The sequence below is a fragment of the Anopheles nili genome, chromosome 3 (genome assembly GCF_943737925.1).
Source record: "Anopheles nili chromosome 3, idAnoNiliSN_F5_01, whole genome shotgun sequence".
Classification (NCBI taxonomy): domain Eukaryota; kingdom Metazoa; phylum Arthropoda; class Insecta; order Diptera; family Culicidae; genus Anopheles; species Anopheles nili.
In genome coordinates this window covers 7729013-7755569 of record NC_071292.1, presented here as the reverse complement: position 1 = coordinate 7755569, position 26557 = coordinate 7729013, and the positions used below count along the sequence as shown (strand labels likewise).

Genomic DNA, 26557 nt, shown 5'->3' with positions numbered 1-26557 from the left:
TTGTAGTTGGCATCGTAAATTGTCAATTGCCTTTCCTCGAGCATTGTGTGGGCAAAAGGTGACAGGTAGAAATACATTTCAATTATGCTTGACTTTTGGCATCACACACTAACGAGGTTTTGTGTGAATGACTCGTTGACTGTCTTAACCATAATGGCTTTATTACCGGTTGCGTTATGTTCAGCTCAGCGGAAGGGCTGAACTTTCAATTTAAATGGCAATAAAACAGGAGATTGATCCGAGGATCGTAAACATGGATATCGAAGCATATAAAATGCACACTCTACACCAAGAACCGGCATGCCGTGCTCTTTCTTAAAACGCCGTTCGTCAGATAGCTTTATGGGGTTTGTGCGGGGCCATAAAATGGCATTCTAAAATGTACGCGTCATTCGCTCGGCGCTGCCACTAGCTCGATAACATTCATTACCGCTAACCATTATCGGATTACTTTTCACGCCTCGAGAAGGCGAGTGGACCTTTTCCACGCCAGCTATCGCCTTTGCTTTGCCTTTGCACCACATCGGGCTGTTACTATGGACGAGTTCTCTTCACTCGAGATGCTGTGACTTATCAAGTGCATCGACCGCATCCTTCTCACCCGCAGGTTCACCGGCAGGACCTGAGCACGAGCTAAACGCTGCAAGATGCATTCGGTGGGCATCCATTCGGCGCTTGCCATCAAGCGGCAGCGCAAGAGACGCGACAATCAGCGCAAAGCCCGGGAACGACGCTACAGCATACAGAGCTCGGAAAGTGGCGACACCCATTCGCCGCATGGCTCGACGCGCCGGAAATTCCACCCCCAGAAAGTGCACATCACCGATAATAATAATTTAGATACGAAGGTAAGTACACTCGACTGCGCTCGGCGTACCGCAGAAGGTGTAAGAGAAACGCTCCCGATGGAGAAGTCATGAACGCCATGATTCGAACGGTAAGATTCGATCCCCGAGTTCCATACGGACACTTCGGTAGGTGGCAGGAAATTGGATTGGACCTCGTCACGCAATATAACGCATTTCTTAACATGCCGTCTGTTCTCGCTTCTTGGAACTCACCAGCTCTGTAACAGCAGCGTTTCGCATTATCCCTATGCTCCACAGGTAGTCACCAGCATTGGAATGCTGCACATAGGAGTCGTATTCGTAGTTTTCGGAATCTTTTTACTAGGCGCTGGATTTTTTCCAGATAATCTATCCAATCAACCGCAACAATCGTGGCACCTGCTAGGTAAGTGGCTGTCAAGTACAGACGATGGGCGGCTAGCCCTTGGGCGCTTTCATCGTTTACCGGTGGTTGTCACTTGCAGGCAAAGGCTCCTGGTGGAACGAACTGATATGCACGGGGCTGTTTGCCGTCGGTCTGGGCATATTTCTAATCATCCTGAACTGTGTGATAAGCAATCGGGAGGAGCAGGATCTCGAGAGCTACGTCCAGCGGCAGCTGACACGTTCCCGGTCCGGTGAGTATTGGCGCGACGTCACTTGGGAAAATCGGGGCGTGGGTTTTAATGCCATTCGCCAATGGCTGCCATTGGCCATTAACGACGATCGAACGCGGCTTTCGGTGACGGCAAACGGGATGAATAAGTTATGCGTCGGTGGGTGGTGGAAACATTCGCACAACGGCGTCAGTTTCACTGCTGAGGTAACATTATTCTGCGGAAGTTTCGGTAGCACAAATGTGACCTTAGCAGAAGCCATTTTGCGAGATTGTGTTAACACACGGTGCCAAAGACGAACGTGACACTTTACGTTCACGTATGACCTCCATCAGGAAACGAAAGGAAACGATGTTTGGTGTTTTATTTAGCCAACCGAATTCAGTTCAGGGCCCGTCTAGTCGCGACCATTTGTTCGCTGACTGACGACTGTCAGCTCGTTGCTCATACGACGAAGGACGCCGTTGGTGAATAGCTGCGATATATAATTCATCGCATCAAAATGCCACCATTGACTTTTTCACAGTCAGCGAATAGCGTCTACGGCATAGTTTCGCTTGAGTCGAGTTGATCAAACCATTAGCAGATCGTGTTCCAACAAAGCCCTTTTTTTTCGAGAAAGTGCTATTTGAAAGAAAAATTGTACGACCACTGCGTTTTAGTTCAGCTCGCTGGTATATCAGAATAACTGGTAATATAAGAAAACCCCCCACGTAAGGAAACAGGTAGTGAGTTTGCCCAGCCAGCCAGAATATAAAGTTCCAACGATGGCGTCATAATATGAATTTATTTTCTAAATGGAACCAACTTTATGGCGAGGGATTTTTTTCCCTCGATAACCATTCAAAATATTAGCTGCATCGCCAGAGCATCCAGCCAGTTCACCAAGCACCCTGCTGTGGACGATGCCAGCTGTAGGAGGTTTCCGCTTCGGTTCCGTCTGGCTCGGCTCATTTCATTCTGTCTAACAGAAGAAAAAAGAACGTACACTGGCTCACACCTGACGAGATTCGCAAAAATGCCGTCTCATGCGGTAGCACACACACAAAAAAAGCACAAAAATTCGCATACGACACCGAAAGAAAAGCAAAAGCTACACCTAGCCAATATGCTGGCTCACGCCCGGCACCGGGTATTCATATCGTAGAAAGCGATATCGATTAACGACGCTCGGTCGACGTTTCACGCCGGCATGCTGGAGGCTGTGCTGATGGCCATGAAAGAACACCCCCGGGATCCAGCTAAGCAAGGGTGTACTGCGCCAGAGAGCGGATTCCATTTTAAGAATGGAATGTTCCATAAGCTCACCGACAACCGGACGTGCTTTTGATATCGGTCGGTCGGTCGGTTTGGCTCTTAAGTACGTCATAGCCGCTGCCGCTTAGATTGCCGGATCGTTTTGGCCGATTGATCGCTCTCATTATCGATTCGGTCACCCACATTCCGTGCGCTTCCGTTGTTTTACCCATTTGTCTGTGTTTTTTCCCGTTCTCGCGGGTGTCTCCTTGCAGGTCATCGACTGGAACGTGACGTTGAAACTGGTGGACTGACCACGCGCCACCACCGCAAAGCCATGCAGATCCAGAAGGGCGCCGCCGAGCGAGGACTGGACGATCTCTCCAACTCGAACGTCCTGCTGACGCCGACCAGCAGCGAAGTGGTCACCCCGACGACTCCCTCCGGAGGTAAGACGGCCGAGTTAGTGTAGTCGGTGGCGACGGGCACGGTTGAACCTTACGCCGTTGCCTAGCAAAACACCGCCACGTCCATCGCCGACACCGACACCATTCACTACCGCATCCTTGCTTCTACAACTTCATTAGGATATTTTATGTTCCGCGACAAGCACACACCCATGACAATGCCTTCCATCACATTACTAGCTGCAAATACCAGCGTACTGCGAATGGCAATCATTTTCTTCACCCGAGCGCTCGCTCTTTCACATTCCACCGGCTCTTCATAAATCGTACCGTATCGTATCCTGGGATGCACATTAATCTTGTTTTATATCTCAAACATGGCCATTCTTCGTTTCGTTTCACCATAGTTTCGGATTCTTTATTCTATGGCTCTTTATTTTCACACCCTCTCTCTCTCTCTCTCTCTCTCTTTCTCATTCTCTCACTTTCTCTCTTTTTCTCTCCTCATCCCTTCACACTTTGGCTTCTTATGCTTCCAAGTTTTGCGTTTCGGTAATTTAAGTTCGTTAAATTTTATACCATCTGCTCTTTCTCTTTCGACCTCGGTCTCTTCTTGTGCGCGATTGCACTCATTTCGTGCACTCGCCCTTCCCGATGCTCTTGTACAATGTCAAGCGTGGTCGCCAAAATTGCCAGTGTGGTACACTTTCAAGCCACGAATGGTGCACTCCCGATCGATAAGAACCGCTGGGCCGATTTGAGATGCTGTTCGTTATAGTGTGCTACCACCAAGGCACGCTCTGTTTCCCCGGGTATTCCGTGTTCCTCAAATGTCCTTGCCGGCTGGCTTTCGCAACGAATCTTCCTGCACCGCTATCGCTCAAGGTCACTCGTTCCAGAGACCACACTCCCTCCATCGGGTGGTTTAAAAAGATATTTGTTTTAATCATGCCCTTTCCATCGGTGATGATGATGAAAAAATGCAAATTAACCTCGGGCGGAAAGAGTTGGGCGCATTCCGTCCATCTTCGCTAAGGCGTAGAATTGATCGGAAGCAAATTATTTTAGCTTTATGTGTACCCTTTCGCTGAGTTAGGGTCGTATCCAAATTATACGATAAAGAATGACATGATTAGCTTTCTTTTACTCACAGAAATACCTAGTGTGTATTAGACGGAAGAAATATATTGGGTAGTCAAAGTGTGTGTAAAACACATGTCATACATCCTTGGTGTTTTGTGCAATCTAAATCCCCAATGCTATTCACTGTTGTTGTTTTTCTGGTGTTTGCAAATTTTTCGCCCCATTACACATTGCCGACTGGCTGTAACAAATGTTTTGAAATCCACTACCATCTAGTCGATGGAGGCGCCCAGTCGGTTTCATAAAGCACCAGGCGTCTCCACCGGCGGGGAGTCATTTGCATCGCTCGTTTATAATAACGCGGCGCGACAGCGATCACGGCCCCGATGGTAATGAATATTCATGCCATGTGACGGGTGTATCATCCATACGGGTTTTAGAAGCGAATGAAACAAACGCCCAGCGTATCGGTTAGTCTCGATCGAAGGGCACATCACCGCCGGTTGAGGTTAAAACAAACCTACTGGATTCACACATCACTCGGCCGGCTTTATGCGATGGTGCAACAATTGCAGCCGTCATGTTCCAATTGTGTGCGGTGCCAAATTAATGTCTAAGCCTATTAATAAGTCGATGGATCACATAACACACGCTAGAGATAGCAGCAAAACTAGGGCATGAAAAAACGAGCTAAATTTCCTTGATACACTTAGTTTGGACAACTTCCATATGGTAGGCTCATTTTCGGATAGGTCAATGTCGTTTTAAAACCCGCTATCATTTTTCTCCGTCGTACTTCGTCCCTCACATTCACGCGTGCTGGAACGGAAATTGCAATCACAAAAGTTCCCATTCGACCGACCGTATGCACGGATAGTATCTGACAGCAGCGTGTGTTGGACTCGTTTCGTTATGAGTTTTTGATAGCTTTGCCAGCAAGTGCATTCTCTTGTTTTTCAAACAATGCACAAAAAAAAACACTCGCGCTAGCTCGTTCGCTCCTCTGTTCACACCTACATGATTCACTGCCACTGCCACATGTCAAACCATAAGCTTCAATTTTAACTGTTTTTTCTCCTTTTTTTCATTCCCGTTTTCTCCTTGTTGCCCTTTTTTATATCGCGCTCGCTAAACACCCTCCCAACCGGTGGGTGCGCTAACGGATGCTTTACAAATCAAACTACATTTAAATCCATTTTTCACGGCAAATTGAACCAAATAACCATATCGTTCGCTTGTTCAACTCTAACACCACACGCTATCGGTGTGTTCGGTAATTGCAAACATCAAATGGCACACGGAACGTAACCTTTGAATGCGAAATAAAACGAACGAAACGAAACGAAATTCCGCAAGGTTACGCTTTGTAAGAATGTCACCGTTCGAGATTCATCCCGATGGTCCCAGCAGGAGCTGGCGAGGCAAGGCAAGTTTAGCAAATCATTCCGTCCAGGAAGCATCACTTCTTCGTTTGTTCCGAACGTTTGATGTACCGTGTCGTTGTTGTTCGTTATTTTTTCGGTTTCTTGCCGTCGCACGTCGTACGTGCAATGCAACTCCTTCTGCCTCTGTTCGTCTTTCAATTCTTTATACTCCCAGTGAGTGTGTGTGTGTTTTTTTCCTTCTTACTGTTGTTGCTTTATACGCCTTTACTGTTCTTCAACACCATCCCTCGACCGTACATGTACCTCACTCATCGTTTTCCATCACGTGCCATTATTCGTCGATGCTGGATGAAATGAAATGCTTGCATTGTATTGGTCTTTGTCATCTATTTTCTCGCTTGCCGCACTGCACCGTGGTTTCATCGATTCCAATTTCTTTTACAACAATTGATTCGCTCTGCAATGGCGATGGCCTGATGGTCTGTTTCACATCAATCGTCCAATATGATCGCTTTAAACCGAGGGAGGAAGGAAGCTTCGTGCCTTTAGCTTTTGCAAATCGTATGAAAACTATTGCTTCATAAATCTTGCAACCGTACCAATCACAATCGCAATCGCAACTCGTATCCGCAGACGATCCGTGGATCGATTACATCAAGCTTCGAGGTTGAGTCGACAAACTGTTGATAATCCAGTACGTTAAGGACAGTTTCGACTGAGCCCATATTCATATTCCCAAGTGAGCAGGAAGCTATTTATGTTAGCATTCTTCTATGTGTTTTGTTTTGGGGAGGGATTTTCTTTTGCTATTCACTTACTTTCGTTGCACTCAACTCATTACCATTGTTTCCACATGAGAAAATTAATCTGCCCGCAGCAGAATGATACAAATCCGAGACTCAACCAAATCCGTAATCAAGTTCGTAATTGAAACTGCAGTGAGTATTGATCGCTTGCTGTTTAAACGTTCGTGAAATGCTCCAATTTTTAGTTCGAAAACAAAAACAGGCACCCAACGACCGGCAAGCGAGCCAACCGGGATGGGGCAAAGTGCCAGATGTAGATTCTTTGTTAAAAGTTTGTCGATACGCTGCTCGTTTATCGTCTTTTTGTTTTCTAAGCGCGTGTAGTTTCATTTGCGAATGACACAAAAACCGGTGGTTGCTCGGCGTTGGCCTCATTGTTTGAAAATCATTCTAATTGAATTTCCTCATACTCTAACACTTCTCTTTCTCTTTTCCCTCTTTCTGTAACCCTCTGTAACCCTTTCCTGTCGTCCTTTTTTTTCTAATTTATCTATATTGTCCCACTGTTTCTGTTATCGTTTTTCCTGGTGAAACAACACCGATTTGTAACCTCCAACACCAGTCGCACTTATAATGCCAGCTAACTATAAACCACACGTCGAGATACTAATGTGATACTGCCATCGCTACACCCGCTGCATTGCAAGCACAGCGAAAGTGTTATCTTAACTCATCCACCGTCGACGATAGAACAATTCCAAAGATCAACTCCACATATTGAACGCGAGATCTCGTTAGCCAAAGAAAATATACCAAACCAAGCGTAGTGTGTATTGAGACGTACATCGAATGTTAAGTAAATAAAGCAAACGATAAATTAAATTTAAAGCAAAATACGAAAGCAATCACCACCGTAAAGTACAAATTAAACACTCACAAGTGAATTAAAAGATGAAAACCAGAATTCAATAAATGCCACGCAGTATTAACCTTATCGAAATCTATCTACATGTAACTGTTATGTGTGAATTATACTTTAAAGTGTGTGATCGTGCGTCTCTGAAACATCAACCCATGTGCTAGCATCAAAATGAGAGCATACTAAAAAAACCTAGCATCTAAATCCTTAAAGCAGAAGGTGATTGTTAAACGAAACTGTTTAAAAAATGTCCTTTAAAATGTGCTGTGTGATTGTTTCCGATTTTAGTTTGATTCTTCCTTCAACATCCAAGCTTCCTTCCGGTCCGCTTTTTTCTGCCTGCCTGACAGATGTGAAGTATCTCTAGGTGTATTGACCTCGACAGCATCCACTATGCGACACTAATGTTGCAAAACGTGAACAGACACAGAGAGAAAGAGCGAGAGGTAGAGCCAGTTTGAACCGTTATCGTCGCCTTACTCACTTCAAGAGAACGGATGTGCCAATGTTTGATGTTTAGTTCCTGCGTTAGAGCCTTTCGTTGCATAGTACTGCACTGCGAGCATCTTTTTCGCGCGGTGAATCCGTGTTTTTTTTTCATCAACCTTATCCTTTCAAGCCTAAAATATGATTTATCTGTGGCCCCTCGATTTCATCAGAATACTATTTTTTTTATTTTGCCTGTTCTACTATGAAATCAATTTTGACTTTTCCCAAGATGCTTTTTATCTTTATTTCCCTATGGCTTTCATCATTATGTCTTCCTGTTGATTATTTTTAACTGCTTTCCAAGCGTAAAAAAACTGTCCCAAATGGGTTGATTTTTGTGCTTCTCCGTCGCATTGTCGCTATGTTACCATCAATTTTATGAATCGTCTCATCGGAGCTTTAAAGCTTTTCCAAAATGTATATATGTATAGACCCTTTGCTGGTAGTAATTTCCTGCAAAGAACACACTTTTCAATAACGGATCTTCGTTGCTATTCATATACTTCATTACGATATCCATGGCAGCAAATCCTATCACTTGCTTTTGTATTTCCGGGCATTGTATTTGTCGCTACCAGGGTTTAAGCTGTGTTTTGTAAATTGGAATTTTGATTTTCTTTTACCAAATACATGTTTATGACAAAAAAGGTATGATTTTTTTCAAGCTATTTTTCTTCATGTTCTTTACAAACGATGTAAATTTTATTGTGTTACGCGAGTGTTCTATCGTTTTCTGATCGATATCAAAATTTGCCTATTTTTGAGCCTGTGAAATGCGAAGTGTTTTTAATGTATTTTTGTTCTTTTATCGTGCATACCTATTTGTGTTTTTCTATGTCTTGATGTTACTAAATTATGTTCTGTTACTATTTTTGATTTACCGACCTCGAACCGTTGTGTTTTAAAGGTTTATGACATTTCTCTCGATCAATCTACATGGTAAACACAACGAATGAAAGCTTTCTTTCGTTTTCTGTTTATTTTTTACTTGCACGACGTCCAATTTTGCGGTCTTGGTACAAACATTCATCGCGCTACGGGACGGCATCGGTTTGACGGTCGTCACACACAGTTTTGGGTGCTTCCGGCGAAATATTGTTGGAGAAAATTTTGGAAGAGGACAGCAGCTACGGTGATGCGGACTACTACTCCCGGAACGTGGGTCAATCGCCCCCTGGAGCGGATAACGATAAGCGGTTGCTGCTCGGCAATGGCCACACCGGCGCCATACACATGACCGACATCTAAGCGCAGGCCAGATGCGACGCGGAAGGAGAAAATGAGGACGCTTCGCGCGTTCAGATTTGATGAAAATCTGGGCAGAGATTGCGTGCCGATGGCTGACGTGAATTGTGATGACGATTTTTGTAGTTTTCGTAGAGCTTTTTGCTGGTGGAAGTTATTACTTGGACAGTTATTAATAGATTTACCGGCAGTGGCAAGTTTTCGTATCGACTAATTCACACGCCTTGTACATCCTTCTGTCATACCGTAGTGTCCGATTTTGTATTACAATCCGTACTTGGTGGGAAGCAAGCGATTGAGTAGCTGACCTTCCAACTCAGCATCTATCTTACCGAAAGCTACCGAAACAAACACAAAATGACTACCATTTCTAGTGCGGGTTGAATTGCGCACAACAAACAATCGACTCACGTCGGATTTGCTAAAATGTCATACCATCAATTCCACGTACCGCGTGGGAAGGGATCGCTCATCCGGCGGGGAAAAGAATCTCGACACAAATAGGTTAAACTGGGACAGCTGATGGCTCTCTCTTTCTCCTTCCCCATCAAAGATGCCCGCTGAGCAACGTACAATAATTGATGCCGTGCAGTGTGGGCATAAAAAGTCGATCGGTTGATTGATTGACATCCGGTCGGATCAAATTAAATCCCCATTGAGATTAATCACGACGTGATCAACGAACTAGTACGAAAAAACCAGAAACACACTATTCAAACCCCACCAAATAGTCTGCGGGGAAATAATGAACGCAATCATTACACGAATCCAATCCGATAGACAACCATATCGCTTGCTTTGGCTCCGTCAGCTTCGCTAATGTAACGCCATGGTTTCGCTCGTTACGAACCCAGATTGCCGGTACGTTTTCCCATCAACGTCCTTAGTCGGAACACCCCGCTGCTAGGCCAGTGACCAACTCGAGATGAATATATTTTACGAAATCACCACAAAGAGGTATTTGTAACTAAATTAATGTGCTAATTTTTGCAAACTAAATCGTGTAGAAAAACTTAATGGCTTCATCTACATCGTCTCTGGGCAGTAGGCAGCATTGTAAACGCTTTGCGATTGCCGCTGCATAACGAGTTGCAAATATTATCAAACGCGATCGAACAACTAAGCATTCGATAGCGATTTAAGGGTGATGCAGCAGACAGCAGGTTTATCAGATCATTCGGGCGATCATTCAAGTATACACGTATTACATCCAAACAAAAATTGACTCCATTATTCGTATACATGGATGTGAGTGACGTTTATTACATTTTTGATGTATTGTATAGTTTTCATTATTCCGCTCACACACTCATTGCGTACAACCATAATCAGCACATAACAGTACGAGAAAAAAGGCGTACGAGATAAGGCGAACATATACGACGAAAGTGTGAAGCTCGGAATTGAATACGCGTGTATGTACATAAAAGACGAGTGTCTGGTAAAAGAAAATTGTACGAAAAGTGGCGCGTAAAAGAGGAGTGTCAGAACCATGTATCGTAATATTAAATGCTATCGTACATATAACGCCAGCTCTATTTGCTATGCGATAGGTTAATAAGACATTGAAGTTACTACAGCAAGATAACTCACGTAAGCATAATGGCTTCGCGAACGCTCTGACTCCCTTCCGACAGTTTACGCAAACGATGCATTCTACATGCAACAGCTGGTGCTTTATATATCGTTTATCTTTACATCAAAACGTTGCAGCATGTACCGGATGCAATCGAAGCATCCGCTAGCCTTACAGGCCCATGTCCTTACGCTGCTGTATGTGACGAGTCAGCGGAATCAGTACCAGATGCATTTACATTTGCACCTGTAGGCACTCGAGCAATCGCTATTTATGCCCCAGGAGTAATACATTTTATCGAAGCAAAGCTGTTATAATTAGCGAGACAAGATGATTTTGTTTCATGCAAAAACTACACCAAAGAAATTCGTACACCATACATAACCAACCGCATTCAATCAGACGCGGCTAGATAGCAAATATACTGTACAATGTTCGATGTGCTCGTTTCGGTTACGTTTGGTGGTGTTGCGAAATATAAATCGTAGATCAATTATTCCTGCTGCTTCACTCGAATCGGTGAGTTATTTTAAAATGCCTCACAAAGCTCTTCCGTGAATGTTTCGCCAGTAAATCATATTAAATTGGCTGATCGGATATATTTGTATATCAAACTTTTGTGGCAAAGAAATGTCGAATGATTTCATTTAAGGAATTATTAATGGTTCTGGACAATTTAGAGCTTTTATGATGAATTTATGATTAGTCTCGGTTTGGTTTAGCAGTACTTAAATGTATATCATGTGTCTTATAAGCCAAAAATCGATAATCCTATGGAAAATAAGTTCCGTTTGCCATTTAAAATGAATATCTTGGAACATCATGGGTATTGATCGTATTTTACTCGCTTACTTCGGCAAAATATGTTAATTGACGTTCCCAAATCGTTACGACCACGTGTTAATTGTCTCAAGGCCCAATTTTCATACCAACCGACTCAGCATCATTTCTTAGCCAACAAATCGGTGAGGTTTTCACAAAAGGGTGGTTTTGTAATGTTTATCGAACGTATCCGGACATCAACAAAGAGCTAAAAACAAAGGATAGCAGCAAGTTGTCTATCCAAAAATCCCACGTCATGTTTGACTTCAGCAACCGCTGCTACAAATGATTCCACACTCGTCAGTAATGGCGTTTGGGCGCTGATAATTTGATGATTCTTGTCCCACCCATTTACCCCACACGGGGTATGTCAAGATGTCACCCTCATTTATTAGCCATCTGTCACGTTTTCTAACTTGACTTTATGAGAATGACGATACACGAAATATCTCGAGATAAATAAAATTTCTATAGTTAGCCACCAGGCGCCTCCATCTCCATACAGCCAGCAGGTATATGTTGTAAGTAATGTGACTATGATAGGACAATTGTTTGCAAGCAAAGTCTTCATGCAAAACCATTTAATAGCTATGATAAGAATCATCAAACATGATCGTGAGGAGATAATACCAAACATGGCTTCCATGAGAGTTCGTAGGAACATCGAACATGCTCTGTCTGGGTGGTGAAACTATCATTCTATAACAAGGATATGTAACTGTTTTGGCGATGCTTCATAAACACAATAAACTATCAAACGAGCCCATAACGAGTTCATAAGAATCTCAAGAAATCATTTCATATCGAGACCTGTACCAAATATGACCTGAGAAAGATAACCTGAGGTACTGGTGCTGTACCTTATTCAAACCAATCGATGCAAGCAGGAAGAAAAGGCATATTGATTTCCAAAAACGAGTTCTTATTAACGAAGGCAAGCAGTCTCCTAGTAATACGTTCATTCATTTAAGGCTGTTGATATAGTGCTACTATGATTTTATTACTGTTGTTTATTAAACGGTTGGATGTTTGTAGCGTCGTTAGTGAGATCAATAAGAAACAAACATACAAATGACGAACAGTGCAAAGACGAAATGAAACACGCCAGGAGAACTATCTAGAGCGGTTTAAACATACCGGTGCAGTCTAATCTCTAGCACATTGCATTAATGCATTCGTTCAAAATGATAGAAAAGAACGGGATTCCGTTTGTTTCCCGACTAAACGGGCTCGAACGGGGCAAAAGTATATACTTACACTTAACAACTCAATATACTCCGACCAATTTATAGCTAAGATCTATTTTCAATCCTTTTCTATAAGCATGTTTAAATGACGAGTCGGTTTGAACACGATCATTTGAAGGTAAATGACACATAGGTAGGTTGGCATACGCAACAATAAGGGAGACAAAAGTGTAAGATAAAAAAGCAGCCACTCATAGGTAAAGACAGTATTGTACGAAACCCAAGCAGTCAGAATTTCTCATTAAAGTTAGTTTGTTTTTTCTACGATCGACTCTACCGATTTACTAAACCTAGCAAACTACAGATACGAGCGAAATAGAAGATTTGAAATCTAACATGTTCAGCACAAACTAATTTAGAACGATCACTGTAAAATCTCAATGGTAAAATGTGTAAAACTCTATAAGAGCGATCCAGCGCCAGCAAGCACGATATGCGAAAGATTTGTAAAGGATGTAAATTCATATAATCAAACACGTTGCCTGGAGAATCACAGACACGCAAATCAACCAACAAGCTACGGAACACATTTAGCAGTAATATAGGCTAATAGAACAGCTTCCAAATCAACCGTTTCTTTGTTCATATAACAAAATAACAGTAATCAATATAAACGCATTCTCAGCCATTCATCGTGTACAATCTAGTCTTGCACAGAAAAGATAACGAAGTTTGATGTTTGAATGAAATTACTCCATTTTGAAATTGCTCACAGCATTGTCAACACATTTAAATATCGTTTCACATTTTTATGCTGCTAAACGACTCTTAATTTACCAATTAAGCACCCAAAACCATGTATCATCTCACACTAAACAGCATGACATGTAACTGATAAGAGAAGTATCTTGTTATCGAATTGAAACAGGTTATCATTTGCAAACATTTCAACATTTCTAAAGTTGATAAATACATCTAATCCAGCAGGTTTTGTCATCAATAAGGAATGGAGATTTATATTACCCTTAAAACATATGTTTAAGAATTATAATTGAAACCAAACAAGCACAGCGATTTAAGAGATTATAGCAAATAGAATGTTATAACAGTTACATCGTTAGGCTTAATAATGGTACACCACCCTCCGTTTACAATCAACTATCGAATTTAGGTTGCCAACTTGAGACGAAACTGAGTTCATGAGCCACCTTTTAAGATGTACATTTTCCGGTTTAGTACGATGCCAACAGGGAAAAATTATGTTACGCCACATTTTCACACAATGCCCATGGAGCCGTTATTTTCGCCAAGTAGTATCCCACGTCGATTTTGGCTACTGTACCACGATGTTTCGGTTTCTAGATAAACATTATGATAATTATAGGATGAGCACACCGTATTTTTTACCGACTGAATACTTCATTAACTTAAGTGACTGCATCAAAATGTGATCCAAAGATGAGGAAAATATTTGAAACGACTCGGTCGAAATTATGAACGATCTATCTGATGAATACAATAAATGTTTCGCGGCACCAAATTGGTCCAAATACACACACAAAACAAACAAACATACGCATACCCACAACCTTACGGAAGTAATTATCCTTCAGTATAAGAATTAACATCACAAAGGATGAACAAAATGTGGAAATACCTGGTCGGTGTCCGTGCTGCGTATCGATAGACCGAACAGTGGTTTAACATACTAAACACACTGCGGACGTGTAGAGCATTAACGGAGGAATATCCAAAAACGATGTAACAGGAATGCTATACGCAGCAACATATTACCGAAGAATGGTGCTCGGTATGTATGTAGTCGCTGCTCTTTCTTCCGGCAAATACAACTAGAAGGAAGAGATATAACATTGAAAAGCGCCACCAAGAAACAACCGAAGTTAGATAAATCACAAAAGATAAACAAAAAAACAACTCTTGTTATAAGTGGCATTGGAGAAAAGTGGTATATAAGACACACCTTTAAAATACAAAGAACTAAAGCTAAGAAAGCTAACATCAAATTTCGATTGCTATGCTTTATTTTAATAAAATCTAAAAATATTAACGGCATACTTGCAAAAACACAGCGCACGTGAGATGAAAGCTTAAATGGAAAAGAGCAAGAAAAACGCAGTGCAGCGCATATAGTAAACGAGTACGCTGAAAGACAAACCTATCGAACAACATTTAGCCAATACGAAGAGAAGCATATATACATTGAACTAAGTGAGAAATAAATCGAACATTCTGGAAAATTTATCCACACAACGGTTGACTTTAGATAACGAAAATGATGACATTTATTTCTCTTACCCCAGCATGCACATAGTTCATTCGCGCCGATGTGAGTTCCGATCACCTCATTGGGGAGCATTTCTTGCTTGCGCCACCGTTTGTTGCAGTTTCCAGTCGCAACCTTTTGTTGCCACGTTTTATAGCCTTCTGTTCCATTTCTTCGAAGTGGGTGATGAACATGGCTTTTAGTGCGGGGTAGAACCTGCACAGGGCAGGCAGATCGTCTAGTGTCACTTCCATATTGTCGAACGCAATGCCCAAATCCGTACCCAAGCCCGACTGTTGCTGGTCGGGTCGAAGGCGTGGAATTTTGGCATACCGTTGGCTGAAGTGCGTTAGCAGCGTGTAACGTGCATTCATTTTTCGTCCTTGACCGATCGCTTGCGATAGGGTGCTGTGCATTTTGACACGAGCTTCAGCCGCCAGTTCGTCTTCCATGGTCGCCTCGTGTATGAGGACCGTCGAATCACGTCCCAGCTCAATAAGACTATCGCAAGGCATGGTATCGCCGCTGTATGTGATCTTAATATCTCCGTTCACGTTCGCATTAGGATAGGTGCCGAGGGCTTCCACTTTTAGGGCCACACCGAACGAGTGGGGACAATGACGAACACGGCAGGTAGCAACCTCCTTGATACCCATATCCAGCAACATTTCGTCTTTCAGAGGAGTTTCCAACTGCCAATAGAAGGTTGCGCAATAAAGAAACTGCTAATCATCACAATAAATAGTTGTTTGCGATGATGTCTTACCAAATCTGCATTCTTCACAAGCACGTAATCTTTGTGGATAGTTTCGAACCGACAGTCGTATAACCGTAACCAGTACGATATTTGTTCCGGAGCCAATAGAGAAATCCGTTCACATTCATCGCCGAATAGTTTTTTGCGTGCTTGTAGCAGACCAATCAATCCTGGATGTACAACATATGATTAGAAAATAATTTTCAATTGGCAAAGACTATACCAAAGGTATAAGAACAATCATACCTAGATGATGATCGGCATGCAGATGCGAAATATAAACTGCTTTTATCGAACGCAATACTGTTTCCGCTTGGGATTTTCCAAAAAATCGCCATATCTGACCAACGGTACCTTCGCCGCAATCCAGAAGAATCGACGACTGGTGACTGCAAAAATTGAAAGCATGTAATTCAACATATATGGCATTCAAGATACAAGCATGTTGAAGCCGATTACTTACTTCGTCATGATGAGAATGGCGCTCACATTGCGCGTTTTGTTCGGTATGGAAGATCCCGTGCCAAGGAACACCAAGCGTGGATATTGTCCGCTTCTTAGTGCTCCGGAGCGCCGTTCGTTGTGTTGTACCATTTGTTGCTTTAGCTCGGCCAGTGCGTCTTTAAACTCTGGCAGCGCATCCAACTCGCTCAGATACTCGCTTGGATTGAGCGACGCCTCTAGAGCCCTACAATTGCACGACACCAGTAAAAGACCGTTTCCAAATTTAAATACCGGTATCTCCAATTACCTTTCGATACCCTTCGGTGGGCGGATGTGCATATGGCTTAATGAAGAAGATCGAACAAGATCGCAGTCGGTCGGTGGAGGGTGATCGTAGTCGTTATTCTCTTCACTAAAACAGAAAAATCTTTATAAAACACGTTTTCTATTAATCTATCAGCAATGACGTACCGTAGCAAGGGGAACATCTGCTCGTCCAGTTGATTCAGATGGTACTGTATCCGGTGAGCTGCGATGTACCCTGAGAAGCTGTTAACCTCATTCAACGCGATGTGCATGGTGCTAGCGGAGAATCGATCCTTGAACTGGCGATACTCGTTACAGCGCATCACGTCCAGCGGAGTGAAGTGAAGAACGAAAACGGCCCGATCAGATTCTTCAACTGCATCCTGCTGATACTTAGCAAATAGGTCTGATTTGGCTTGAAAATCCGCCAAGTATTCTTTACTGGGAATGTCGATGAACATGAAAACTGGCCCAGGATCGTCCGGGGCCCGTACGTCGCTGGATCGAACAACTCGTCCGTCGGGCAATGTTATGTCGTTGCCATTTTTCAACTGTCCCAGCAACGGTCCCGCAGGAACACCAAAATCAACACATTTCTCAAACGACAGTTGTCCCAGGCGAGGTTTAAGCTTACAGATGTACGCCATCACGGAATCCTCCTCACGTTTGGTCCAATTCATTGGTGCGTTGGATCCCCTCGAAGTGGGTTCTTGCTTCGAAGGCTCCTTTTTCCTTTCGTATGCGTAGTAATCAGTATCGTCTATCACAGTCTCTTCCTGTTTGTACTCCTCATTGGGTGATGTTTCTATAGCCTTGATGGATTCTCGATTGATCACAACGTAACGAAGCGTCATGACGTGATCCTCGTACATATCACCGGTGTTGTATTCATTAGCCTCCACCTTCATGTCCTTAAGAATTACGAATCGGCGCATAGCTTTTAACAGCTCATCCAGCCCGGGCGGTCCGTGGAGGGATACAGCCGGTACGCCGACGTCCTGCATCGTTAAACATATTCCCGGCAGTCCACCGATTCGCTCCCAGTTCGTTCGTGTCATGAAGATGTTCTCTAGACAGGAAAGCTTCGTTTTGTGTTCGTACGCTAATCTTTGCGTACCTTCGCCACAGTTGAACAAATAGCGTGTCTGATCAGTGAACAAATACACCGAAGCAGGAGCCCCTGGAGCACCGCATCCTAGCACTTGCAGATTGACAATGCCGGGCGAAACTTTGGAGACTTTCTGTTTCAGCTTTAACCGCTGTTTTTGCGCCTCGGCAATGTGTTTTGGGTCCAGCGGCATGTTACTTAGCACCTTGCGTAGCCTCTGGTTTACCGAATTCCAGCGCTGAACTGTTAGATATCCTACATTCGGGCTTAACAGACTGACGAATTTATACATAGATTTTAGGCTTTTTACCCACCGAATTTACATCAACGTGTTTTACGAGCTCTTCGTGGTTTCCTCCTTTCGCAGTTGAGTTTGACAGCAGGTACATCCGAGAGACAGGCATTTGTTTACATCTTTTAAAGCGGATGACAAACCATATCAGGCGATTGATTAAGAAAAATGTACGAATGATTCGCAAAATTTTAATATCGATTAAATTTTTCCCGAGACATCTCGTCCACGAATAATGTTTTAAAATTCTTTCATCTTTTTTAAAAGATTGCCACTTAGCATGTTAGCTGTGTACTCTGTATTATTCACCTTGATTTAGAAATGGTAAGCGAGGGCCATGATTGACAAATGCAACAGCAATATGGCGTCTTGAAGTTCGCGTTGAGCTAACCTTGCTAGCTTCTACAAAATCGCATCCATTACAGCGTTTGTGCGTGCGTGCGCCATTTTTAAAAAAAATCTGAAGTTTTACCGCACTACTGCGCTTCGGCTTGGTGAAAATTCTACAAAACAGGTTTTATAAAACATTCCGGATCGGAATTCAGAGTTATAATTTGTGCTAACGCTCATAGTTGTGCACAAAATGAGTGGGTACGCACGACCACCTCCGAGAATAGATGGAATGATCTCACTGAAGGTAAGTCGCCATATCTTAAATACCAAACGATGATGCGTGTCAAGACCATGTCCGCGGTAAACTCGTTTATCGTTTACGTAGATCTTTTCCCTGTATCAATTAAGCCTATTGTGGGTTTCTGCCATCAATTATAAGGCGAATCCTTCAACGTTAACTCTAACATACAGGATAACCACAATAGTCAACTCGTTGGATTTCATCCGCCATTTTCCATACGCTGGGTCCTTATCGGGTTTCAGGAAATAAGGTTATGTTCGACATTCGTTCAGTCTGCAGATACATAAACAAACCGATCCTTTTCCAGAGCAGCAAGAAAGTCTATAGCTTAGATAACTAACATTGGTTTAGGCCTGTCCCACAGTTCAGCTTTTTCGTAGCGTCGTTAGGATATGTAATAAGGGCAAATAAATAGGTCATATCGTAAAGCAATTTGATCGTTGAGCCCATTTGGGTTTTACTGCAGCTGTTTCTGCTTCAAGGGAAATGTAATAGTTGTGCATGTGGGGGGATTGGACGAATGCGTCTTATAGGGGAACTTGGGTTTGGTATAACTTTGTTAGCAACTATGTAGCACCATGCACCGATTCGTTGATGAATCGAATAGACTGGCATTAACATTATGGTGTTCTCTCGTTTCAGGTCGATAATTTAACTTACCGGACAACGCCTGACGATTTGAGACGAGTGTTCGAACGTTGCGGAGAAGTCGGCGACATTTACATCCCCCGCGACAGACATACGCGCGAAAGCCGCGGTTTTGCTTTCGTCAGGTAAGCATTCAATTGCATGCCATGTTGTCAGGTTACAGGGTCTAATTCCTTCTGTGCACTGTTTAGATTCTATGACAAGCGGGATGCTGAAGACGCACTAGACGCCATGGATGGGCGTATGTTGGACGGCAGGGAGCTCCGTGTCCAGATGGCACGTTACGGACGGCCTACATCTCCTCAGCGCCGTGGCAACAGATACAATGGTCGTGAACGGGGACGCTCTCGTGAACGTTACCGTCGCCGTTCTCGGTCCCGCAGCCCTGAGCACCGTCGTCGTTCTTACTCTCGCTCCAAATCACGCACACCACGTTCGCGCTCCGGAAGCAAATCCTCCCGAGGCAAGGATTCCCGCTCCCGCAGCCCTGCTGAACGCGGTCACTACTAGACCCAGACAGTGTGCTGATTATATTAACCTTTAGGTAACGTCTTTCTCTCTCCCCCAGTTGATTCATTTGAACGTTTTTCATAACACGCGCTATTCTCGATACTTGCAGATCATCCATTTAATTTTCATGTGAAGTGGGATTTTAATCTGACGACGTACAACACCAGCCCACTATAAGGTAATGTCCAAAGTTCTAGTCGAATTTTCATTTCTAACCGTTTTGGCGCGTATCCAAAATTCTTATGCCTCCGTTATCCGTTTATGTTTACGTATGAGAGGTACATTATACACGAACATAATTTGATAACGTCTTCGTCGAAAACCGTGACCACACTGAGAAAGTTATCATTATGCCTTTTCCCATAATTCGCCCACAAACCAGAGCCAAATAACACTGGTGCAGCATTTAGGACCGATCGAACTTATCTCAGTGGGGAGCGAAAAGTTTTCGGATTATCGGGATAAAATTTCGCGAGAGTCGTTCATCGAGAGATGGAAAGCAAAACTCTACCAATTTACCCATGGTATTCTTTGGAAAATGCCACCTCCCCAGATTGGTACGATTCTTGCGGACTCTACGACTCATCCGTAGACCGACTGATCGATTATTGTTTGGTTTTTTTTGAGTTACTTTTGTTTTCGTTTGATTTCGTAAGCATCGATACGTACTTCTATGCTAACACACGTGAGTGCCGTTTATTTTTTGTTCGTTCTATCCCTTATCGTTATCGTTTTCCGACACGGTTGCGCTAGCCGCCAACAAACTCGCATATAAGAGCGCGAACCTGTTTGTCTATCTGCTCGGCTGTCTGTACTAAATGAATACCTGTCTCACTCATATAGGGCAACTTGCGGGTTTGCTGCTGCTGCCTCTGCAGATTTGCCCATGCGGTCACTTTCCTTCCTGTGTCTTCTTCTAAATGCTGTCAATTTTGCGTCAAGTTTGATGAGAGAGAGCCTGATAAGGAGAAGATAAACGGTGAACAGGTGAGGAGCGCGGGATCCGATCGTCGTTCAGTCGCCGACCATGTCCGTGTTCCCTCAGACGGAATCGGGCGGCATCGACCGACCGGAAGAGAGACAGAGCGAGAGCAGGAGAAATCAAAAAACGGGTGGATAGAGAGGCGTGTATGTGCGTGTGCAGATCTTGTTGCGTGTTGATCCTTGCTGCTGCCTCTGCGTACCACAATGCTTGCTTGCTGGCGGAGAGGGGTTGCTCCGGCAAGAAACGAAGGAACGGTGAAACCGGAGAGACGCTGCCGCTGGTAGAGGAGTGGTGGAGTCCGGAGGATGATCGTCCGCTACTGATAAGGAGTGGGAGCTATAGAAAAAATCGAGCGTGTCTATGAGAGAATCAAGCAAGCAGCCGGAATCCATCCGCGACCGGATGCAGGTAGATGAGTTAAGTGTGGGAGAGGTTGGTCCATTTGCAGGCAGGCTGCTTCCGGTTTGTCCTGTCCGGGTGCTGCCACGCAGTGTTCTCGATCGCTGTTTGTCGACTGCGGAAAGGGAAAAGGAAGAGAAAAAAAAGAGAGAAAGAGTTACACACATGCGTCATACTTCCGGTATCCGGTGTCGCTGAAGCTACCTTCCTCTGCTGAGGGCGCGCGTCCGGAACAATCTGGAGAGCATGCGGTCCCGTGCGGCGGCGTGATAAATTTTGCTGTTTCTGCGTGCTGCCACTGCCGGTACCCTGGATGTGCGCTGTCCGGGACTGAGAAGGCTACGATCGATCTGCCCTGTTTCGTCTGTGGCGACGTCAGTTCTCTGTGCTCTGTGTGTTTTTCTTCTCTTCTTCTTTTCTTCCAGCTGAAGTAATGTGTTACCCTCCCTGCCCATCTTCCAACACTTTTCCCGCTGCTGCTCTCTTGCTCCTGTCTTTCTTTTTTTTGTTGTTATTCTATCTTATTTCCTTCCGCATACAAGCGTCTTGTACATCCCCGTGCAATGACTCGCACATCCCCCACAACACCCGAAGACCCGTCCTTTTTTGGGTCGCACAGAATGACACGCACGCACGGAACACACACGGAACACCAACACCTACACTACCCCAGACTAACAATAGTGCTATTTACATGTCTGTTCGATCGTGCAAACGAGCACCGGTTTGCTCCCCTCGGTTCGAGGTTTGGAGGATGAGGAGAAGGAACGTGTATCCTGAGGTTGCCGCAGAACGTTCTTCGAAGGCTCCATCTCCTGCATGATGGAGCGTGAAGAAGCGGTTGTTTGCCGTTTGCTGATTTGTTATTCGCGCTTGCACGGCATCGGCGATGGAGGCGAGATCGCGACAGATAGGCCGGTCGGTTGGAGCTCACACTTCTGCTGGTTGCGCGAGCTGAAACACGAAGCAGCACATCTCTCATGGGTATTTGGCGAAACATGGGTACGACGGCTTCGTAATTGCAGCAGCACCGGATTAGTAGTAGCAGCAGCAGCGGCAGCACGAATCCGATTGCGATCCGGTTGACGTCCTTATGCCACGTGTTACTCATGTGTGCCACGTGGGATTGTGAAGCGCTCGAAGACGAAAGGGGTGCCATCGAGCGGCGGCAGAGTGCTAGCGGTCTGGTATATGTTGCTATTATGTGAAGGCTGCACACCGCGCACGTCGACCACTTGAATCAGTAACATCCTCACAAACGGCGTCCCGGTGGCGGCTGCAGTTGAGAGCAACACTTGGAAGTTTGCCCTCCTTGCCTTCGGTGGACAGTGTTGTGCTGCGGGTCTGCGGTTTAAGACAACCTGCCCGATTTCTAGGCTGCTCACGACTCCATTTGCGGTAGCTGTAATTTCCATACATTTACGTCGTAGCGGGGAAAAGGTGGATAGCATGTAATTATCATCGAGCTGCGAGAATCTCATCATACGATTCCGAGTTCCGCTCCGTAAAGGAGCACAATTATCATCGCGTTCTTTTCTAGCCTCTCAGTTCCCCTTTTGCCGACAGCAGTTTGTTTGCAGGCGAATCATCCAGTGACACTTTAATGAAGAACCATTCCAAACCTATGCAGTTTTATTTTTGCAGATTTCTTCTCTATCGCAAACAACACTCATAAATCGACCATCACCACAACAATCAAGCACACTTCACGAGATCGCGATCTTCAGGACACGAGTGGATGCTCTACATCTGCAAACGAGAGACCGATTCGACCGTAACACCAAGGGATGCTTGACTGTAAGGACACTTTTTCAAAAGGACACCCAAAGTAAGTCCATCAAGTTGCGCGGGCACGAATATTTCTACAATACGGATAAGAGTATCTACAGATTAAAGATTGCGTCGTGAAATGCTATAGATTAGTAGAAAGTGTAGGAACATGATGATCTAAAATAACTTTTTCACAAAGGACGGGCGCATCACCGTTATGGTGGTGTGTCGATTCATCAGATTGAAATGTAGCAAAAATAAAAATCAAATATTTCGTACAAACCTAACAAGAAAAACCCGATGGCGGCGGAAGTCGAACAGTGACACACATACAATAGAACTATTGAACCAAGCAGATTCCAGAGCATTTTATATGGCCCTTCCCTTCTCGTGACGGCCATGTATGTACCGTCCTGTGTCTGTTCAGTCAGACTGATTGTATCCTGCGAAAGCGGAAACTTGACAAAATGGAATGGTGTCAAACGGGGTGCAGAGGAGGGTTCATCGAATTATGGTCTCCCGAGAAATGGAAGAGCGGTAAAATATATACTTATTTTCTTTTTATTCTCATATTTGCGCTTTTGTATCTACTATGTTGGATCAGGGAGAGATATTTTAAGTAAATTGGAATGATTTACTACGAGCACGTTACTGCTGCCACGTTGGCTTTGGCGCGCGCGTGTGTATATCGCAATTGAACCTTGTAATTAAAATGTCTTTGCTGGGAAACATTAAGAGTTGGAAGTAGATAGTTATAGCGGATAGGGTTAGTATTTTTTATGTGTAAACTACAGGTATGAATTAGACGACGGCGTAGGGGCATGGATAAAGAATTTTCATCTTCTTTCTATCAATTTTAAGCTTCATTTTGCGGCTTGCTATATTATACTTCCTTCATTTCTGCCGATAGCAGATTACATCGAACCGGTTTGTATGCGCAAACCATTACTGAACAAATAAAGATGATCCACGGTACACATAAACTTTGCGAACATTTATTTTCTGTTTCGGATAATGCTGAATTATTGTTTTGACGAAGAAGGATATCCAATTTTCGGTGCTGAGTCTAGTAATTGAAGAAGTTGCCATCTCCTGTTTGTCTGGAATAACCCGGATTCGTCAGCGGCGTGTGCGGGCCTGTGTTCATGAGCTTCACGCTGTTCGGCGAGGACTTTTCCTTCAATCCACCGATAAGCAGCGGATGTTTAAGAGGTATAACTTTCTCTGGACTCAAATCGCGCGTGTTTCGCAATCGACGAAATGTGCTCCGACCGAGCGTTTCCTCTTGAAGCACAACATCGTTTTTCCCAAGAAATAGATCATCGGAATGGTTGTACTGTGCTGCAAGAGTGATGTCTAGGGAATCGACGGGAATACTCCTACAATAAAAAGATCACCACGTGCTTCAATTCGCCAATTGGCTACCGGATAGCGCAACTGTAATATACCCATGGTTCACGAAATGTGCAGCGCGACGAGCAGAACTCAGCGTTTGATGATAAAATACTCGATCATTCGGAGGTAATTCGTCAGACCATCGTTTCGACGGGTGTGTTTTAGGTGGCGTTGGTAGCGTCTTTTGATAGGTTCCCTCTCCATCAATGCAAGGGATGTGCTCTTCATTACGTTCCCGTTTGATAGGTGTTTGAGGCTGATCCTGTACCATGATGATTCGAATTAATAATCACAGCATACACGAACTTTTAAGAACTTTTTCAAAATTTATTATTCATTGAAATAAAATATTCCGTCTAAAATTTTGTGTGCACCTCGCTTTCACGCTTCAACAATTCGTTACGAATCGCAACACAGCTAGCCTACTACCTAGAAGGTCGCCACATTGCGATACTAACGAAAAACACAACAGCATGCTAATGTTCGCATCAACATTATTTAATCGATTTTCCTTCCCTAGTGGTGCGTGAGCGTATTTCCATACCGACGCATGCAACTTCCGGTCGAGCGACATTTCCATGGTAACACACCCCTTCCGTTAACAGTCTGTCGTAATAGTTTTGGGAAATTTCCGCTCGGGCGATTCGCTGTCGGCAGTCGGGATATCTCGCTTTCCTTCCTCATCATCCTTATCTTTCTGTGCTCGCTTTTGCTTCCGTTTGTTTTGATTTTGAGTGCTTTTCAACATTTTGTTGTCGCTTACCCTGAAGAACGAAAAGAAAAACATAGTTAATATGAAAATCGGAATAAACAGGAATTTGGATTTTGCTACGTACATCTGGGTAGCCCTCGTCCCAGGGCCCCAGTGAGCGGCAGGATTTTCTGGAAAACGAGTCAACGATTCCTTCCGGCTAGGCGGATTTGCTTCTGGGTGGATATCTTCGATGTTGTAATCTTTTACAGGTGCCTTTCCGAGAATGGCCGTTAGCGGTACACCCTGGAGGTACCGGTCCGCCTTTACTGGATGAACACGGTTCCAGCAGCGAAGGATATCCCACAACACTCCAACTGGGGCATCCGTTTTGATGGAGGTGCGACTGGCGTGTGAATAAGATACCCGATAGCCGGCATGCAGCAAAGCCGAACGCAGTTTCAACATTCCGATCGATTCCAGCTTAAGGATGCCACACATTCGATCCAGCGTGTAGTACAGTGGAATATCGTGCAGTTCCTCTCGAATCACTGCCAGCGTACCATAAATACGCCTTATGGTCGTCAATCGTTTGGAGTCCTCTAGCTCAATTGTCTGCAGCAACTCGTTCAGGAACTCCACGTCATGAAGCGGGGCGGACCATATTGGCCCGCCCATGTGGTGCTGATGATAGCAATGTTCACAGCGTCTGCCAACGAATGGTCCCGTTGGAGTTCCGAATTTTATCTGTTGCGGGTTCGAATCGGTGGGGTTAGGCTTCAACACCCCCAGTGGCTGCAGAGTGAACGCTTCACACCCGGTGCACTGGAACACCATCGACTGTTTGCTGCTGCTTTTCTTACACGCATACTGACCGGTATAAATGCGGACAAATACCCTGATGTAGAAGTCGGCGGAAATGCTGAGCAGTGGTTTCATGTACCGGCCATATCGGGTGGCCGTTGTCTCGATGCAGCGCAATAGAATCCGCAACGCCATCTCGTGACAGGCTTTCGTTTTCAGTGGAACAGATCCATACTTTACGTAGCAAGCTTCCGGTGAGTTGCCAGCCAGCACAGCCATATCGGTGGCTGTGATGAGCAACAGTCCACCATCCTCGATACTTTGGACCGCTCCGTCCAGGAAACGCGTTGGATGGCCATACGGATCGAGATCGATCGCAGTGAAACGCTGGTCCGGTTTCGTCGACATATACATAAGGGTCCTGCATGAAGGGGTTGAAATGTATAACGTGGCTCATAACAGAAAACAAAAGATATTTCTTACATCGCATCGTTGAAGCTAGGCGTGATAAGATGCTCTATTTGATTGTGTTTTATATTCTGCTTGATCGATTCCACCGCGGACTTTGATAAGTCATTGGCTATAATTTCCTGAACGCCAGGAATCTCCTTCGCATAGCGTATGCTTCGTAGTCCCGTTGCAGAAAGTGCTTCCAAAATACGCATCCCGTTCTACAACCAGAAACAAGTGAATAGTACCAAATCTCAAGACGTTACAGGATTTAACCAACCATACCTCGTGTTTTATTCCGGCCTTCAACGTTTGCACACCATTGGCGGGCGTGTCTGCGGAATTTTTTCTTTGCCGTTCTTCATCCTTTTCACGTTGGAATATCCTGGAGAAAGTGGTTAGAACACAAATGCTCAAATCGCGGTTGAACTCCTGCACCGGGTTGTAGAACACGTGTTCTGCAACCAATATTTCAGCACTGCCTTCGCGTATCGTTTTCAACGCTCCAGCTCCTGCAGCTTGTTCGGCCATGGTAATGGTA

General features: G+C 44.3%; 5 protein-coding genes across 6 annotated transcripts; 2 read left to right on the top strand and 3 right to left on the bottom strand.

Annotated features, from left to right (window-relative positions):
- Positions 1–647: 647 nt before the first annotated feature.
- Positions 648–8957, top strand: LOC128726133 (uncharacterized). The gene is made up of 5 exons (XM_053819923.1): positions 648–848; positions 1107–1233; positions 1313–1465; positions 2956–3129; positions 8782–8957. Exons 1-5 carry the CDS (start codon positions 648–650, stop codon positions 8955–8957), a joined length of 831 nt encoding a protein of 276 aa, XP_053675898.1.
- Positions 8958–14897: 5940 nt separating this feature from the next.
- Positions 14898–17730, bottom strand: LOC128725523 (ribonuclease Z, mitochondrial). The gene is made up of 6 exons (XM_053819275.1): positions 16496–17730; positions 16332–16436; positions 16044–16268; positions 15827–15969; positions 15590–15750; positions 14898–15515 (listed from the first exon to the last, which is right to left on the bottom strand). Exons 1-6 carry the CDS (start codon positions 17728–17730, stop codon positions 14898–14900), a joined length of 2487 nt encoding a protein of 828 aa, XP_053675250.1.
- A 453-nt stretch (positions 17731–18183) lies between these two features.
- Positions 18184–23653, top strand: LOC128727062 (serine/arginine-rich splicing factor 2). 2 transcript variants are annotated; one of them, XM_053820923.1, is made up of 5 exons: positions 18184–18367; positions 19007–19137; positions 19204–19556; positions 19632–19700; positions 22551–23653. In XM_053820923.1, exons 1-3 carry the CDS (start codon positions 18314–18316, stop codon positions 19520–19522), a joined length of 504 nt encoding a protein of 167 aa, XP_053676898.1. In that variant the 5' UTR covers positions 18184–18313; the 3' UTR covers positions 19523–19556; positions 19632–19700; positions 22551–23653. The 2 variants fall into 2 exon arrangements, with proteins under 2 accessions (XP_053676898.1, XP_053676897.1); XM_053820922.1 differs by having other exon boundaries at positions 20366–23653.
- Positions 23654–23742: 89 nt separating this feature from the next.
- LOC128727060 (cilia- and flagella-associated protein 276) lies at positions 23743–24342 on the bottom strand. Its single transcript, XM_053820921.1, has 2 exons — positions 24125–24342; positions 23743–24055 (listed from the first exon to the last, which is right to left on the bottom strand). Exons 1-2 carry the CDS (start codon positions 24340–24342, stop codon positions 23743–23745), a joined length of 531 nt encoding a protein of 176 aa, XP_053676896.1.
- Positions 24343–24589: 247 nt separating this feature from the next.
- On the bottom strand, positions 24590–26547 carry LOC128727059 (tRNA (guanine(26)-N(2))-dimethyltransferase). Its single transcript, XM_053820920.1, has 4 exons — positions 26302–26547; positions 26050–26237; positions 24908–25987; positions 24590–24835 (listed from the first exon to the last, which is right to left on the bottom strand). Exons 1-4 carry the CDS (start codon positions 26545–26547, stop codon positions 24670–24672), a joined length of 1680 nt encoding a protein of 559 aa, XP_053676895.1. The 3' UTR covers positions 24590–24669.
- Positions 26548–26557: the final 10 nt, after the last annotated feature.